The following is a 19,432-nucleotide window of genomic DNA, read 5'->3' as shown; positions in this document are numbered from 1 at the left end:
GTAAAGAGTCTGAGCTAGATTCAAATCTCCCTTTAAAGGTCCAGTGCAGTCAAAAACTTTATCTTCCTGTGTTTTATATATATTTCCACACTATGAGGTTGGAATAATACTGTGAAATTGTGAAAATTATGATAATGCCCTTTTAGTGTAAGAGCTGTTTAATAAGACGGCCTGAAATTTCTGCCTGTTTTGATGGGATGGAGTTTTGGCCTGCCTGGTGACATCACCAGGCGGTAAATTAGTTAATAGACCAATCCGCCAATAACAAATAGTTTTCAGTTTTCCCCTCCCCACTCCCAGACAGTCCTAGCAAAATTATTGCTTGAGAAATTGCTCTTTGCTAAGAAGCTATTTTAGTTTCTTTTTTACCATTTTAATTGAAAACAATCGCAGTAAGGTACTTAATTGTTACCCATGAATGATTTGATAATGAGACAAAAACAGCTGCATTGGACGTTTAAGAGATGTCTCCCACACCACCTCCGGAGGTAAACATCTACACCACATACAGTTGAAGTCGGAAGTTTACATACACTTAGGTTGGAGTCATTAAAACTCATTTTTCAACCACTCCACACATTTCTTGTTAACAAACTATAGTTTTGGCAAGTCGGTTAGGACATCTACTTTGTGCATGACATAAGTCATTTTTCCAACAATTGTTTACAGACAGATCATTTCACTTATAATTCACTGTATCACAATTCCAGTGGGTCAGAAATGTACATACACTAAGTTGACTGTGCCTTTAAACATCTTGGAAAATTCCAGAAAATGATGGCATGGCTTTAGAAGCTTCTGATAGGCTAATTGACATCATTTGAGTCAATTGGAGGTGTACCTGTGGATGTACTGCAAGGCCTACCTTCAAACTCAGTGCCTCTTTGCTTGACATCATGGGAAAATCAAAGGAAATCAGCCAAGACCTCAGAAAACAATGTGTAGACCTCCACAAGTCTGGTTCATCCTTGGGAGCAATTTTCAAATGCCTGAAGGTACCACGTTCATCTGTACAAACAATAGTACGCAAGTACAAACACCATGGGACCACACATCTGTCATACCGCTCAGGAAGGAGACTCGTTCTGTCTCCTAGAGATGAACGTACTTTGGTGCGAAAAGTGCAAATCAATCCCAGAACAACAGCAAAGGACCTTGTGAAGATGTTGGAGGAAACAGGTACAAAAGTATCTATTTCCACAGTGTAAAATGAGTCCTATATCGACATAATCTGAAAGGCCGCTCAGCAAGGAAGAAGCCACTGCTCCAAAACTGCCATAAAAAAGCCAGACTACGGTTTGCAACTGCACATGGGGACAAAGAACGTACTTTTTGGAGAAATGTCCTCTGGTCTGATGAAACAAAAATAGAACTGTTTGGCCATAATGACCATCGTTATGTTTGGAGGAAAAAGGGGAAGGCTTGCAAGCCGAAGAACACCATCCCAACCGTGAAGCACGGGGGTGGCAGCATCATGCTATGGGGATGCTTTGCTGCAGGAGGGACTGGTGCACTTCACAAAATAGATGGCATCATGAGGAAGGAAAATTATGTTGATATATTGAAGCAACATCTCAAGACATCAGTCAGGAAATGAAAGCTTGGTCGCAAATGGGTCTTCGAAATGGACAACGACCCAAAGCGTACTTCCAAAGTTGTGGCAAAATGGCTTAAGGACAACAAAGTCAAGGTATTGGAGTGGCCATCACAAAGCCCTGACCTCAATCCTATAGAAAATGTGTGGGCAGAACTAAAAAAGCATGTGCGAGCGAGGAGGACTACAAACCTGACTCAGTTACACCAGCTCTGTCAGGAGGAATGGGCCAAAATTCACCCAACTTATTGTGGGAAGCTTGTGGAAGGAAACGTTTGACCCAAGTTAAACAATTTAAAGGCAATGCTACCAAATACTAATTGAGTGTATGTAAACTTCTGACTCACTGGGAATGTGATGAAATAAATAAAAGCTGAAAGAAATAATTCTCTCTACTATTATTCTGACATTTCACATTCTTAAAATAAAGTGGTGATCCTAACTGACCTAAAACGGGGAATATTTACTAGGATTAAATGTCAGGAATTGTGAAAAACTGAGTTTAAATTTATTTGGCTAAGGTGTATGTAAACTTCTGACTTCAACTGTACATCTCCCACGTCCCTGCAATAATAACCTTAATACCAGTAGACAGCATTGTTGCGCTGATAGCCAAGTTGAAAATTAAAGGCTTTTAAAATATCCACACATTTGTGAATCATTGCGTTAATCAAGTGTGCAACACTATGTGCAACATGGTTGATATGAGAAGCTCCTGTATAGTTTGAATTGCTATCCTTATTTGGTTTGTCTATATACTATGGTATTTACAGTATGCTAATAGGTACACACACACGAAGCAGGAATGTTGCTTGGGCCACACCACATCCAGGGCTAGTGTAAACAGAAAAGTTGCAAATCTGATGTTGAAGAGAAATAGATCTCACTAGACATATTTTACTAATGTAAATCCTTAGAACTGTGGTTTATATTCTCACCTGATGTCAGGCTTACTGCTAGGGGAATGGGGCTGGCAGAAGCTGGAGTGGAGGATGGGGGAGGGAGAGCGGGAGGAGCGTTCCCCCTCTTCATCATACTTGTGGGGCGATAAAGCTTGGGGCGATCCTGATTGGCGTACTGCCGCAGTCGCCCCCCGCCCGTCCCCCTTGCTGTCAGCCCTGGTACCGTTACTCAGGTACTCTGGTGCCTTGGAAAAGAGTTTGTCTTCACGCTGAAGTCCAAGCCTCTCGTCCCCCAGCACCCTGGACTCAGCCCTGTCCCCCTTAGGCTCTGGACCCTCAGGAGAGGAGCGTCCGAACAGGGAATGGGACAGCATGGCGGCGGTTCTCTTCCGGCGCTCCCCCAGACTCAGCAGGCAGTAGTCGTGGTCTCCGAATGTCTGGTGGACTTTGAGTTCTGCATCGCTGGCCTGGCCCATCTTGCGGAGCTGGGCGTAGAGTTCGGTCTGCTCGGGGAGCTTGCGGGAGTGGGCCCGGTTGAGCCACAAGCCCTTCGGGGGGGACTCTCCTTTCCCCTCGGGCTTGAACAGCTCATCCTCCACAGGCTTGTGAGGGGGGGTGGTGGGAGGGGTGAGGCCTGAAAACACATGCCACTCTCATAAGTCACGTGGTTTCATACAGATCTGACATGTTAGCATCAGAGAAACATCAACGATTCACAGACAGAATGTTAATGATCAACTGTTACTGGGTGTACTGTCTGTTACTGAACTGAGTAACTATCTGGTTACGACAGGGACATTGCAGAATAGCTGTCTTTCAACGGCTTTCCTAATAGAACAAATTGCTTTGATGCTGTTATATCGTAAACATTACAGCAACACAGCATCTCGATATGGCACAAGGCGAGCACACAATCTCCTATTGATTTTGACCGAAGAGCATATTTGACATTCAATTGTTAAACGTTATGGATTTTGAGGACGATATCAGCGGCAGACACTGCATTGTAATATCTGTTTTCTCAGCTACCCAAGTAGCTATGGAACCAAATTAGCCCTGTCAAGATGACATTTACCCAGGAATAGAGTGAAGTCATGCTCTTTCGAACACAATACAAATACATTCCCCCTCTCCTCTACCACTCTACTACTGAGCTGTTAGCCACACTTTATCTACAGTACATTATGTTACAGTACTATATCTACAGTACATTATGTTACAGTACTATATCTACAGTACATTATGTTACAGTACTATATCTACAGTACATTGTGTTACAGTACTATATCTACAGTACATTATGTTACAGTACTATATCTAGTCTCCTGTACATTATGTTACAGTACGATTTCTACAGTCTACAGTACATTATGTTACAGGACTATATCTACAGTCTACAGTACATTATGTTACATTACATTATGTCACAGTACTATATCTACAGTACATTGTTACAGTACTATATCTACAGTTTACAGTACATTATGTTACAGTACTATATCTACAGTCTACAGTACATTATGTTACAGTACTATATCTACAGTCTACAGTACATTATGTTACAGTACTATATCTACAGTCTACAGTACATTATGTTACAGTACTATATCTACAGTACATTGTTACAGTACTATATATACAGTCTACAGTACATTATGTTACAGTGCTATATATACACCAGATACACTGGACTACAGTACATTATGGTACAGTACTATATCTAGTCTCCAGTACATAATGTTACAGTATGATTTCTACAGTCTACAGTACATTATGTTACAGTACTATTTCTACAGTACATTATGTTACAGTACTATATCTAGTATCCAGTACATTATGTTACAGTACTAGTTCTACACCAGATACACTGGTCTACAGTATATTATGTTACAGTACTATATCTATACCAGATACACTGGTCTCCAGTACATTATGTTACAGTACTATATCTACAGTCTACAGTACATTATGTTACAGTACTATATATACAGTACATTATGTTACAGTACTATATCTAGTCTCCAGTACATTATGTTACAGTACTATTGCTACAGTCTACAGTACATTATGTTCCAATACTATATCTAGTATCCAGTACATTATGTTACAGTACTATATCTACAGTACATTATGTTACAGTACTATATCTACAGTACATTATTATTAAGAGTACTATATCTACAGTCTACAGTACATTATGTTACAGTACTATATATACAGTATATTATGTTACAGTACTATATCTATTCTCCAGTACTTTATGTTACAGTACTATTTCTACAGTACATTATGTTACAGTACTATATCTAGTCTCCAGTACATTATGTTACAGTACTAGTTCTACACCAGATACACTGGTCTACAGTACATTATGTTACAGTACTATATCTATACCAGATACACTGGTCTACAGTACATTATGTTACAGTACTATATCTACAGTCTACAGTACAGTATGTTCCAATACTATATCTAGTCTCCAGTACATTATGTTACAATACTATATCTACAGTACATTATGTTATAGTACTATATCTAGTCTCCAGTACATTATGTTACAGTACTATTTCTACAGTCTACAGTACATTATGTTCCAATACTATATCTAGTCTCTGGTACATTATGTTACAGTACTATATCTACAGTACATTATGTTACAGTACTATATCTAGTCTCCAGTACATTATGTTACAGTACTAGTTCTACACCATATACACTGGTCTACAGTACATTATGTTACAGTACTATATCTATACCAGATACACTGGTCTACAGTACATTATGTTACAGTACTATACCTACAGTCTACAGTACATTATGTTACAGTACTATTTCTACAGTCTACAGTACATTATGTTAGAGTACTAAATCTACACCAGATACACTGGTCTACAGTACATTATGTTACAGTACTATACCTACAGTCTACAGTACATTATGTTACAATACTATACCTACAGTCTACAGTACATTATGTTACAGTACTATACCTACAGTCTACAGTACATTATGTTTCAGTACTATATCTACAGTCTACAGTACATTATGTTACAGTACTATACCTACAGTCTACAGTACATTATGTTACAGTACTATACCTACAGTCTACAGTACATTATGTTACAGTACTATACCTACAGTCTAAAGTACATTGTTACAGTACTATACCTACAGTCTACAGTACATTATGTTACAGTACTATACCTACAGTATACAGTACATTATGTTACAGTACTATACCTACAGTCTACAGTACATTATGTTTCAGTACTATATCTACAGTCTACAGTACATTATGTTACAGTACTATATCTACACCAGATACACTGGTCTACAGTACATTATGTTACAGTCCTATACCTACAGTCTACAGTACATTATGTTACAGTACTATATCTACACCAGATACACTGGTCTACAGTACATTATGTTACAGTACTATGCTACTTCTGACAGACACAATAGGATATAGATCCAAAATGCTGCTCTCATCCAGTCGCGTAAAAGGTGTAAAAGACGTCACAATTATCAACACTGACTCAAAGCCCCAACATTACCTGCTGTGCCACACAGGTCCACGCAGAGTGTCTGCTCAAAGGGCTTGTTGGCATACTGTGTGTCTCTGATCATGGGGAAGAAAGAGAGAGAGAGAGAGAGAGAGAGAGAGAGAGAGAGAGAGAGAGAGAGAGAAAGAACGAGAACGAGAGAGAGAGAACGAGAGAGAGAACGAGAGAGAGAACGAGAGAGAGAGAGAGAGAGAGAGAGAGAGAGAGAGAGAGAGAGAGAGAACGAGAGAGAGAGAGAGAGATTGCAGAGTCATCATCAAGGCCAGGGGAAGGGGTGTGGAGTTGGGACAAAGGATACTGCTGAGTGCTGACTGATGATTCTTTAGGATTTCTTAAGGCGCTATGAGGGTTTAGTAGGGTTTATGAGTGTTTCGTAGAGTTTATAAGGGTTTAGTAGGGTTGATGAGGGTTTGTTAGGACTTATGCAGGTTTAGTAGGGTTTAACAGGGTTTATGAGGGTTTGGTAGGTTTTATGAGGGTTTAGTAGGGTTTATGAGGGTTTAGTAAGGTTTATGAGCGTTTAGTAGGGTTTACGTTTGAAGTTTGTATTACATTTCCATTGTGAATGTGAGCATTCCCTTTTTCCTGTAATGTTTTTCTTTACAGCCTTCTGTGATTGGTATTACAGTACAAGCTACGTCTCCTATTGAGGTCTATTTTGGGATCTGTGTTACCATGAAAGGCTTTTGTGGAGTGATTTGGGGATATTACAGGGAACATCACAGTAATTTTACACATGGAAGAGTTCCAGAAGTGAACATTAAAAAGAGCTTTGTGATTGCTTGACTGGACAGATGGGCCAGCAGTATATGTGTTGTAGTGTATAGGAATATAGTATGGAAAACAAACCCTGAAGATTTGGGAGTCAGCGGCAGACAGAGGCAGGTGCGTTTCTCTGCAATCAGAACAACAGAAAGAGTTAATGGTACCAATGATCACATACATGGTCAGAGAACACACCAGCAGACCTAGCAGGTGTAGAAACAGCCTTTTGCTTAGCACGCTGTGTAAAAATGCTGGCGCTCTTTATTTTTCATCCACGTCAAATTGAAGAAAGATGCTGCATGATGGAGCCATGTGGACTGGCACAACAGGACTGGTGTAGGGAGCTTGGTGCTTCATCTTCCTTACCGTTTTGACAGCAGAGGTTATCGGGTTCGGCTGCGTCTGCCGTGGTTTGGAAAGAAGTACTGTTGTTAGGGGTGGTGGTGTCTTCCTCCAGGTTGTGTCCCATGGGGTGTTTGACCGCCGTGTCCTCCTCGCCAGGGCGCCCCGCTCCCGACGAAGGCTCCACCCTCATCTGGCCCGCACGCAACTTCTTGGCGAAGCGGCTGGGGAAAGAGGCGAGCCTTCGGGAGCGGCGGACAGAGAAAGAGGCATCCTCCAGATCGGGGCTCTTAGGGGCCTCTAGTACCCTGTCGCTCTCAGAGCCAGCAGAGTATTTTCTAAGCTCTGGTTTGGTTGAACGGGCAGCCGGACTGGGGGTCTCAGTCTTTCTGTCTTGCGCTGGTTTGGGGATAGCTCCTCTGTTATGGGTGTAGGGGGGGCTGTGGAGTCTGTAAGGCTTGCTCACGTCAAAGGATTTGACCGCTTCGAGCAGTTCGCGCAGGAGAGAGTTGGCTTTGAACTCCCGTCTGCGGGTGAAGGCGAGGCGTGGCCGAGGGACGCTGCTCTGGACCTGGGTTGCAGCCTTGTGACAGTTTGGGGGGATACGAGCCGGGGGACACTCGGGCCTGGCCCTGCGTACCTGGCCTGGGCACTCGCGCTCCTTGCGCTCCCAGTTGGCCTGCTTGCGTGTGGGGAGGCAGTATGTGTGCATGTACTTGATGAGCTCTACCACAGAGTGCAGTTCTTTCTCCGAGGAGAACTGGGGCTTGGCGGGATCAGGCGGGGTGGAGCTTTCACCCTCACTGCTCGAGGTCTCTTCCTCCTCCTCCTCTTCTTCCTCCTCGGACTCACTGTCCTCCTCGTTATCATCTTCCTCCTCCTCCCCGTCCTCCTCTGTGTCAGCTGAAGGAGTGTCCTCGGCCTCCTGTGTGGTGGTCAGGTGCCGGTGGAGCTCTGTGCACAGACGTCCAGCTGGTCGCACCGCTCGGGGTTTACGCTCCTGTGTGCTGTCAGGCTGCAGAAAGAAACACAGAGATTAGAGTTAGAGTTATTACCTACAAACATGACCTTGGTGAGACTCTGTGCACTGCATGATCCAAGAGATTAACGAATTACTTCTATGTCTAGTCAATGACTACATACCGTACAGAGTGAACAACTCATGACTACATACCGTACAGAGTGAACAACTCATGACTACATACCGTACAGAGTGAACAACTCATGACTACATACCGTACAGAGTGAACAACTCATGACTACATAACGTACAGAGTGAACAACTCATGACTACATACCGTACAGGGTGAACAACTCATGACTACATACCGTACAGAGTGAACAACTCATGACTACATACCGTACAGAGTGAACAACTCATGACTACATACCGTACAGAGTGAACAACTCATGACTACATACCGTACAGGGTGAACAACTCATGACTACATACCGTACAGAGTGAACATCTCATGACTACATACCGTACAGGGTGAACAACTCATGACTACATACCGTACAGGGTGAACAACTCATGACTACATACCGTACAGAGTGAACAACTCATGACTACATACCGTACAGGGTGAACAACTCATGACTACATACCGTACAGGGTGAACAACTCATGACTACATACCGTACAGAGTGAACAACTCATGACTACATACCGTACAGAGTGAACAACTCATCAGCAACCAAAACCAACACAGAGACCCTTCTTTGTGATTGTGACAATTTGCCAAAGTTATACAACAATTAAGATTAGATTAAGATCACTTTATTAATATTAATTGTACACAAGGTCCAACCAAAATATGACTTCCTCTTTATCCCAACCTCCAAAAGACACACATACAGGTTGGAGCAGGGGGCTGCCACACTGGGCGCCCGTGGAGCAGCTGTTGTGGGGGGTTGAATACCTTGCTCAAGGGCACAACGGCAACTAGGATTTGATACCAGCAGCAATCTGGTTGCCAGCTCACTTCATGACAGATTTTTCCATCAGACCTGGGATTGGAACTGGCTCGCCCCTCTAACCGCTAGGCTACCTGCCGCATACCAATGTTCCAAGTAGAGAGAGAGAGAGAGAGAGAGAGAGAGAGAGAGAGAGAGAGAGAGAGAGAGAGAGAGAGAGAGAGAGAGAGAGAGAGAGAGAGAGAGAGAGACGAGAGAGAGAGAGAACGAGAGAACGAGAGAGAGAGATAACGAGAGAGCGAGAGAACGAGAAAGAGAGAGAGAACGAGAAAGAGAGAGAACGAGAGAGAGTGAACGAAAGACAGAATGAGAGAGAGAGAACGAGAGAGAGAGAGAGAGAGAGAGAGAACGAGAGAGAGAGAGAGAGAGAACGAGAGAGAGAGAGAGAGAGAACGAGAGAGAGAGAGAGAGAGAGAGAGAACGAGAGAGAGAGAGAGAGAACGAGAGAGAACGAGAGAGAGAGAGAGAGAGAGAGAGAGAGAGAGAGAGAGAGAGAGAGAGAGAGAGAGAGAGAGAGAGAGAGAGAGAGAGAGAGAGAGAGAGAGAGAGAGAGAGAGAGAGAGATCATTGCCAGAGCTGCCCTTCCCCTGGTCAGCCATCTGTCACTCCAAAGATGACACATGCCTTGGCCCCCGCAACCAGAACTGAAAAGCCAGAACAGGACAGGGGTAATAAATGAGAAAACACAGGCTTAGTATAGAACTAAGGGTCATAATATAGAACTAAGGGTCATAATATAGAACTAAGGGTCATAATATAGAACTAAGGGTCATAGTATAGTACTAAGGGTCATAATATAGAACTAAGGGTCATAGTATAGAACTAACGGTCATAATATAGAACTAAGGGTCATAGTATAGTACTAAGGGTCATAATATAGAACTAAGGGTCATAGTATAGAACTAACGGTCATAATATAGAACTAACGGTCATAATATAGAACTAACGGTCATAATATAGAACTAACGGTCATAATATAGAACTAACGGTCATAGTATAGAACTAAGGATTATAATATAGAACTAACGGTCATAATATAGAACTAACGGTCATAGTATAGAACTAAGGGTCATAATATAGAACTAAGGATTATAATATAGAACTAAGTGTCATAGTATAGAACTATGGGTCATAGTATAGAACTAAGGATTATAATATAGAACTAAGTGTCATAGTATAGAACTATGGGTCATAGTATAGAACTAAGTAAGGGTCATAGTATAGAACTAAGGGTCATAGTATAGAACTATGGGTCATATTATAGAACTAAGTAAGGGTCATAGTATAGAACTAAGGGTCATAGTATAGAACTAACGGTCATAATATAGAACTAAGGATTATAATATAGAACTAAGTGTCATAGTATAGAACTATGGGTCATAGTATAGAACTAAGTAAGGGTCATAGTATAGAACTAAGGGTCATAATATAGCACTAAGGGTCATAGTATAGAAAGCCTTTCCTGTCGTGTGGCCTATGCACCCACTCTCTCTCTCTTTAAAGTAAAGATTCACCCATTTTGAATGTTATATTGTTGTTGTGCATCTCCAAGCGACGTTCTATCGATTCCCGGTGTCATTTCATGTTTTCATATATATCTGAGCTATTGCCGTTCAAGCAGGCAGAAATTCAGCCGGTATGACGTAGCATTGCGATAAAGCCGCTCTCACTACACTCGAAGTTAATAGGAATCAGATTTCAATACTGTCCGATGCCATAACGCGAGAGGTTGTCTTCTCTCGAATGAGCCATTGATCATATTTTTGCAATATTCCTACCTCGAGAAATGTGTAATTTAACAGAGGGTCTAACACATTTCTCCTATTTGTCTGCCTCTTCAGTCCAGGGTGCATTGCATGGTGCCGTTGCGAATGTCAGGCTCCACTCTGTGAGGCACATAGATCTGAAGGTTAAACATGGTGAGATTGTAGAGCAGTTTGTTTAGGTGATTTTACAGCTAACTAGCTACTTCACATGCAGATATGGACTTTGGTATTATTGTGTGTAGCTACTTTGCTAGCTAGCTAGCTACCTAGCTAGCCAGCCCATAGAGAGAGCATTGCATTGTGGGTTTTGTAGTCGACTTGAGCTGCAACGGATTTCCACAACGATTTTCACGTTGCTACCAACCTTATTACAACGACAAAATGAAGCATTTGTTCACAAAAAATATTGTTCTCACATATTAGTGTTATGTAACTTTTATAGGAATGAGTGGTTTTGGTTGGATTTTTCCTTTAAGTCTCTCATGTTCCCTTCATTCTGAGCTTCTAGAGCTCTATTCTAGACAGAGCTCTTTTCTACAAAACAGAGCTCTATTCTAGAACACAGACAGAGAACTCCAACTCACTCACCTTAACCAAAGGCCTGACGGGTTTCAGATGCAGGCTCCGGCTGCTATGACGATGCACACTGCTGCCCTCTTTGTGTGACTCCAGGCCTGTGGGCATGTTAGGGGGGGATAGTAGGAGCCTTTTCAGCTGTAGAGAGGGGGACATAGATTGGGACAACTCATTTACACGTCTCCCAAATCAATCCATCCATCAGCAGAACATACAGTATCATCACTCTTGACATGGTCCATTCCGAAGCAAAAACCCTCCTTTCATTTCTGCTCCTTCATCCAGCGTTCAAACCGAAGCTGACAGGAGGAAGCTGTGTGAATAGAAGATCAAACGGAAATGTGATTCTATATCTCTCCTAGTCACTTTTTAACCAGGAGGTAATGCTGCATCGCATTTCAAATGGATATTTTATTCCCTCGCATTTCATTCACTACACATTGAGGCAGCGGTATCGCATGTGAAATCATCAGATTATATAAATCTGCTTGCAACAACAATCCCCTAAGCTGCGTTGGTTGTGGAACACACTGAGGATGTCACCAGAGTGCTGACTATAGATGTGAGGGAATGATGTGGCTGGTTCCAGTATGCTTGGCTGCTAGTTAATACTGACTGGTGTCATGTAGAAACAGATAATGAAATAGATGAGAAGAACAGTGCTAATTGAGTTGCCCATCCCTGTCAGCATGTGCCAACTTGGCATTGGCATCAATGGTGCCTCTCAGTGTTTCATTGAGGAAAGTGAAGGGGCGCTGAAGGTTTCCATCTCTATGTACAAAACACTGTTGGTCCACCCATGCCATGAAAGACTACTCTCCTCTGGTCCACTTCCTGCGCTGCCTGGCTCAATGCAGCCCTTGTTCTCTGCTGCTCACACACACGCGCGTGCACAGCCTCTTGTGTGCACACATACACCTTGCATCACACACACACACACACACACACACACACACACACACACACACACACACACACACGCACGTACACACACACACACAAACACAAACAACATACAACACATGCTGAGGTCAGGTGCAGTTACAGGTCCTGCCAGCAGAGGGAGTCCTGCTCCTCCACTCACAAACCAGTCATGACACTCCCAGGGTAATCTTGTTCCCAGACACTTCCGCCCAAATGCGCAAAGAGTCTAGTGGACCAACGCATCAGACTTGGCCTTTGTTAGCCAATACAGAGAGAAACTCAACTAACCAATCATCTCCCACAACACATTCTCAAACCACAAGCACAGAGCCACACCTCAGTCATGTGATTCGCTAAAATTAAATGATGACAAATACTTTACTCAGTAAGGTCACTTCCATAGAATCCTATGGTCACTCCTACTAAGGCCAACTTTGAGTGGTTGATATCCCAGGCTTATATGCGCTGTGTGGTGAGGTTACCCCCAGGGTCACATCAATAAATCCCCTGGTCTGTCACTGGGATGGAGAGGGACTGACAGGCAGGGAGGCAGGCAGGGAGGTGGACTGTTACATGTCACCATGTTAATCCACACTTCACCATAAAATGTGCCTTTTTTGCCTAAAAACAGGTGCAGAGGGTCAAGATTTTGAATATAATAATGAAATTGTGACAAAATATTGCCCATCAGTCCACTACTCTAGCCTATATATTTGTCAGTAAAAACATCACAGATGTTTACCTCTGAATGACTAGCATGCACAACAACAAATGTTTACCTCTGAATGACTAGCATGCACAACAACAGATGTTTACCTCTGAATGACTAGCATGCACAACAACAGATGTTTACCTCTGAATAACTAGCATGCACAACAAATGTTTACCTCTGAATAACTAGCATGCACAACAACAAATGTTTACCTCTGAATAACTAGCATGCACAACAACAAATGTTTACCTCTGAATGACTAGCATGCACAACAACAGATGTTTACCTCTGAATAACTAGCATGCACAACAACAAATGTTTACCTCTGAATAACTAGCATGCACAACAACAAACAGAATTCCAGTTTTGATCATTTTGTCGTATTGCTGCTACCAGTGCCAACTGATACCAACTCCCATGAAGATTCTTAAGCTATCTAAGGACATCATGAGGGTAATTTCCATCAATTTGTTAAAAATGTCCCATCAGTGGGTATATACAGTTGAAGTCAGAAGTTTACATACACTTAGGTTGGAGTCATTAAAACTGGTTTTTCAACCACTCCACAAATTTCTTGTTAACAAACTATAGTTTTGGCAAGTCGGTTAGGACATTTACTTTGTGCATGACACAAGTAATTTTTCCAACAATTGTTTACAGACAGAAAGTCAGAAGTTTACATACACTTAGTTGACTGTGCCTTTAAACAGCTTGGAAAATTCCAGAAAATGATGACATGGCTTTAGAAGCTTCTGATAGGCTAATTGACATAATTTGAGTCAATTGGAGGTGTACCTGTGGATGTATTTCAAGGCCTACCTTCAAACTCAGTGCCTCTTTGCTTGACATGGAAAAATCAAAAGAAATCAGCCAAGACCTCAGAATATTTTTTGTAGACCTCCACAAATCTGGTTCATCCTTGGGAGCAATTTCCAAACGCCTGAGGGTACCACGTTCATCTGTACAAACAATAGTACGCAAGTATAAACACCATGGGACTACGCAGCCGTCATACTGCTCAGGAAGGAAACGCGTTTCCTAGATATGAACGTACTTTGGTGCGAAAAGTGCAAATCAATCCCAGAACAACAGCAAAGGACCTTGTGAAGATGCTGGAGGAAACAGGTACAAAAGTATCTATATCCACAGTAAAACAAGTCCTATATCGACATAACCTGAAAGGCCGCTCAGCAAGGAAGAAGGCACTGCTCCAAAACCGCCATAAAAAAGCCAGACAAAGATTTTACATTTTGGAGAAATGTCCTCTGGTCTGATGAAACAAAAATAGAACTGTTTGGCCATAATGACCATCATTATGTTTGGAGGAAAAAGGGAGTCCTTGTAAGCCGAAGAACACCATCCCAACCGTGAAGCACGGGGGTGGCAGCATCATGCTGTGAGGGTGCGTTGCTGCTGGAGGGACTGGTGCACTTCACAAAATAGATGGCATCATGAGGAAGGAAAATTATGTGGATATATTGAAGCAACATCTCAAGACATCAGTCAGGAAATGAAAGCTTGGTCGCAAATGGGTCTTCCAAATGGACAATGACCCCAAGCATACTTCCAAAGTTGTGGCAAAATGGCTTAAGGACAACAAAGTCAAGGTATTGGAGTGGCCATCACAAAGCCCTGACCTCAATCCTATAGAACATTTGTGGGCAGAAATGAAAAAGCGTGTGCGAGCAAGGAGTCCTACAAACCTGACTCAGTTACACCAGCTCTGTCAGGAGGAATGGGCCAAAATTCACCCAACTTATTGTGGGAAGCTTGTGGATTGCTACCCGAAACGTTTGACCCAAGTTAAACAATATAAAGGCAACGCTACCAAATACTAATTGAGCATATGTAAACTTCTGACCCACTGGGAATGTGATGAAAGAAATAAAAGCTTAAATAAATAATTCTCTCTACTATTATTCTGACATTTCACATTCTAAAAATAAAGTGGTGATCCTAACTGACCTAAGACAGGGAATTCTTACTAGGATTAAATGTCAGGAATTGTGAAAAACTGAGTTTAAATGTATTTGGCTAAGGTGTATGTAATCTTCCGACTTCAACTGTATATAGTCTGAATGTTATCCGGTAATTGTAATCATCTCTGAGAGGCTGAGTGAGTAGGGGTAGAGACCATGTAGGTATGTAGATAACTCGTTTCACTCAGCGCTGTAACCCAAAACGACCTTTGTAACCCTTGCCTTGATCATTTGAGATTTCTGTATCTTTAAACCCGCTCCAAAGTTTGTGTCCTCTAGAAACTTAAGGAAAATGAAGGAAGTATGTTGGCTTCATTGTGGACAAGAGCAATAAGGACATATTACAGGAGGAATAAGAGGGAATATATTACACCAGACTTCCTAGTTCACTTTTGTGCCAGAGCTACTTACATGCTCATCCAAGCACACAGAATATCAACTGGCCAAATGTTTCCCAATGTAATGAAATCCTATTAATGTATTCTCTGTAAAATATACCAGTTTTCTGTTGCAATCCAGAGCAAACATGAGTAGATAGGGACAACAGTTGAAAATAAAAACATGTTTTTCCTGAGAGGAGAGGGATGCATGGGAGAGAGGGTAGGGGCATCCCAAAGGACAGTGTGAAAAGAGGAGAGGGCTAGAAGGGGGGGTCACAGGGTTATCTCCACAGTGTAACTGCTAGCGTTATAGGAGGCTGGGCTGGGTCCTAGGAGTCAGACATGGGTATGACAGTAGTATATCACCCCTTTAAGATGGCAAAGGAGTGAGAGAGAAATAGAACAATGGCGGAAAGTAAAAAAAGGAAGATTGAATGAGAGTTAGAGGAGGTACAGTGCATTGGGAAAGTACTTTTTCCACATTTTGTTACGTTACAGCCTTATTCAAAAATGTATTATATTATCTTATTTTTCTCAAATTGTCTACACACAATACCCCATAACGCCAAAGCGAAAAGAAAAAAAAACTGATTTTTAGTAAGTTTTGCAAATTTATTACAACTAAAAAACAGAAATACCTTATTTCCATAAGTATTCAGACCCTTTGCTATGAGACTCGAAATTGAGCTCAGGTGCATCCTGTTTCCATTGACCATCGTTGAGATGTTTCTACAACTTGATTGGAGTCCACCTGTGGTAAATTCAATTGATTGGACATGATTTGGAAAGGCACACACCTGTCTATATAAGGTCCCACAGTTCACAGTGCATGTCAGAGCAAAAACCAAGCCATGAGGTCGAAGGAATTGTCCATAGAGCTCCGAGACAGGATTGTGTCGAGGCACAGATCTGGGGAAGGGTACCAAAAAATGTCTGCAGTATTGAAGGTCACCGAGAACACAGTGGCCTCCATCATTCTTAAATGGAAGAAGTTTGGAACTACCCAGACTCTTCCTAGAGCTGGCCGCCCGGCCAAACTGAGCAATCGGGGGAGAAGGGCCTTGGTCAGGGAGGTGAACAAGAACCCGATGGTCACTGACAGAGCTCCAGAGTTCCTCTTTGGAGATGGGAGAACCTTCCAGAAGGACAACCATCTCTGCAGCACTCCACCAATCAGGCCTTAATGGTAGAGTGGTCAGACGGAAGCCACTCCTCAATAAAAGGCACATGACAGCCCGCTTGGAGTTTGCCAAAAGGCACCTAAAGGACTCTCAGACCATGTTAATCAAGATTCTCTGGTCTGATGAAACCAAGATTGAATTCTTTGGCCTGAATGCCAAGCATCATGTCTGGAGGAAACCAGGCACCGCTCATCACCTGGCCAATACCATCCCTACGGTGAAGCATTGTGGTGGCTGCATCATGCTGTGGGGATGTTTTTCAGCGGCAGGGACTGGGAGACTAGTCAGGATGGAGGGAAAGATGAAAGATTAACAGAGAGATCCTTGAAGGAAACCTGCTCCAGAGTGCTCAGGACCTCAGACTGGGGCGAAGGTTCACCTTCCAACAGGACAACGACCCTAAGCACACAGCCCAGACAACACAGGAGTGGCTTTGGGACAAGTCTCTGAATATCCTTGAGTGGCCCAGCCACAGCCCGGACTTGAACCCGGTCTAACATCTCTGGAGAGACCTGAAAATAACGGAGCAGCGACATTCCCCATCCAACCTGACAGAGCTTGAGAAGATCTGCAGAGAAGAATGGGAGAAACTCCCCAAAAACAGGTGTCCCAAGCTTGTAGCGTCATACCTAAGAAGACTCGAGGCTGTAACCGCTGCCAAAGGTGCTTCAACAAAGTACTGAGTAAAGGGACTGAATACTTATGTAAATGTTATTTTTTTTTTTTTTTACTTGCAAAAAAATTTGAAACACCTGTTTTTGCTTTGTCATTATGGGGTCTTAAATAATATAAATAAATAAATTGGTCATTTAGCAGACAGTCTTATCCAGAGCGACTTACAGGAGCAATTAGGGTTAAGTGCCTTGCTCAAGGGCACATCGACAGATTTTTCACCTAGTCGGCTCGGGGATTAGAACCAGCAACCTTTCGGTTACTGGCACAACGCTCTTAACCACTAAGCTACCTGCCGCCCCGAGTGTAGATTGATGAAGGGAAAAAAACATTTAATCAATTTTAGAATAAGGCTGTAATGTAACAAAATGTGGAAAAAGTGAAGGGGTCTGAATACTTTCCGAATGCACTGTAGGGGGAGTGGCGGGGGTAGGGGAGGTAAGGGGGTCAAAAAGAGGTGAGAGCCACAGTTTCTTTAAGAGAACATGTTTGTGGTCCAGGTTGCCTGCCTGTGCCTGCCAGTAAAAAGCATTCTTATTAGAAGTAGTGGTTGCTAAAAAGAATGGAAAAGCCCAAAATGAGAAAAATTCAGACCTTTGTTGACTATCATACCCATGCTGTGGGGTAGTCAGAGCAGAGGCCCATCCAAATCCATCTTAAACAGTGAGGAAGGGTTCTTACTAAAGATGGATCTTCTGTCTCTGGGCTCAGGGAGCCTGAAGGGAAGGGAAGGTCATCCTCAGACCCCTCCCCCAGCGAGGGAAACACAGACAGCCCCCCCTCCTCGTCCTCCACCATGCCGTCCAGGCTGTCTGTGAGAGCAGCCAGCAGCGCCGCATTCTCATCTTCTATCTGGAGGGGGCAGGAGAGAAAGAGAGGGCATCAGTGAACACACTACTACCCACTTACAACACAGTCAGTCACAGAGCACTCTGCATTTGAATTCTGAAATGGCTACTCTAGTCTGAGAGCACCATCCATTCATACACAGTGTTGTTCGTTTTAGCAGCTGCCATGTTGCTAAGAGCATAGAGTCTGGTGGTGGGATGATAGCGGAGCGGAGACAGCCTATGGGAAGTGAGCGAGGCTTCATCTCCCCCACCCCACCCATCTGAAGGTTAAATTAACTAAGCTGGGAGATCAATGGCTTCCACACAGGCATCCAAAACAAGGCCCAGAGGGGACCGTCCCAATCCAATCTTTACTCTACCCCTCTAAAATCAATCTGAACAAGGGATTACAATCAAGTGGATGGTAAAATAAACAACAGCGTTGGGTGGTGGGGCCCTGCTCACTCAATCACTACCATGGTGGATGATGTTTATGAACACATTATATTAGATCTGTGCATTAGTCTGATCGATAAAAACCACTGAAGGGAATTCTAAAATGGGAGTCTACAAACTTATCATAGACTAAGACTGGAGCCTCTTCAATTTACCAATAATCTGTGTAGTCTAGTCCTATGTAGGGTTGCAAAATTCCATGAACTTTCAATAAAATCCCTGGTTTTCCCAAAATCCCGGTTGGAGGTCTCCTGGAATCAGGAGGGAAATCCTGAATCATCCAAACAGGATTTCTGGAAAACCAGGGAATTTATTGAAAGTCACAGGCATTTGTAACCCTACACTCTTAGAAAGAAGGGTTCCAAAGGGGTTATTTGGCTGTCCCCATAAGAGAACCCTTTTTGGTTCTAAGTAGAACCCTTTTTGGTTCCAGGTAGAACCCTTTTTTTGTGTTCCCTGTAGAACCCTCTGTGGAAAGGGTTCTTCTACATGGAACCCAAAAGGGTTCTATCTGGAACCAAAAAGGGTTCTTCAAAGGGTTCTCCTATGGGGACAGCCGAAGAACCGTTTTAGGTTCTAGTTAGCACCTTTTTTTCTAAGAGTGTAGTCCTACGCCATAGGAATCTACAGCCATGTTTTAGGGTTATTCTAGTCCCTATGTTGGAGTTCTATTACATAGGGTGGGTGGTCCTGGTGGAATCCTTGCCTGGTCCCAGATCAGTTTCCAAGACAGCACAAACAGATCTGGGCCCGTATCCACAAAGCGTCTCAGAGTAGGCGTGCTGATCTATGATCTGTCTAATCTTATTC

At 42.8% G+C, this 19,432-nt stretch overlaps 1 protein-coding gene across 5 annotated transcripts in view; it reads right to left on the bottom strand.

The window, feature by feature from the left end:
• Positions 1-19,432, bottom strand: part of LOC311104775 (peroxisome proliferator-activated receptor gamma coactivator 1-beta-like) — a gene marked incomplete at its 5' end in the record, with an annotated part of 81,188 nt that overhangs the window by 9,715 nt on the left and 52,041 nt on the right. The window contains 6 exons of one of the 5 annotated variants that reach the window (XM_084146683.1): positions 2,533-3,130; positions 6,054-6,118; positions 6,912-6,957; positions 7,194-8,184; positions 11,501-11,626; positions 18,018-18,188. In XM_084146683.1, the coding sequence (XP_084002809.1) occupies positions 2,533-3,130; positions 6,054-6,118; positions 6,912-6,957; positions 7,194-8,184; positions 11,501-11,626; positions 18,018-18,188 (1,997 nt within the window). Of the gene's footprint in view, positions 1-2,532; positions 3,131-6,053; positions 6,119-6,911; positions 6,958-7,193; positions 8,185-10,924; positions 11,467-11,500; positions 11,627-17,930; positions 18,189-19,432 lie in introns of those variants that run through there. The other 4 variants (XM_084146685.1, XM_084146687.1, XM_084146684.1 and 1 more) reach the window with 4 other exon arrangements.

The sequence above is a fragment of the Coregonus lavaretus genome (assembly GCF_964263955.1).
Source record: "Coregonus lavaretus genome assembly, chromosome: 29".
NCBI lineage: Eukaryota > Metazoa > Chordata > Actinopteri > Salmoniformes > Salmonidae > Coregonus > Coregonus lavaretus.
This window is presented reverse-complemented; position numbering and strand designations above follow the sequence as displayed.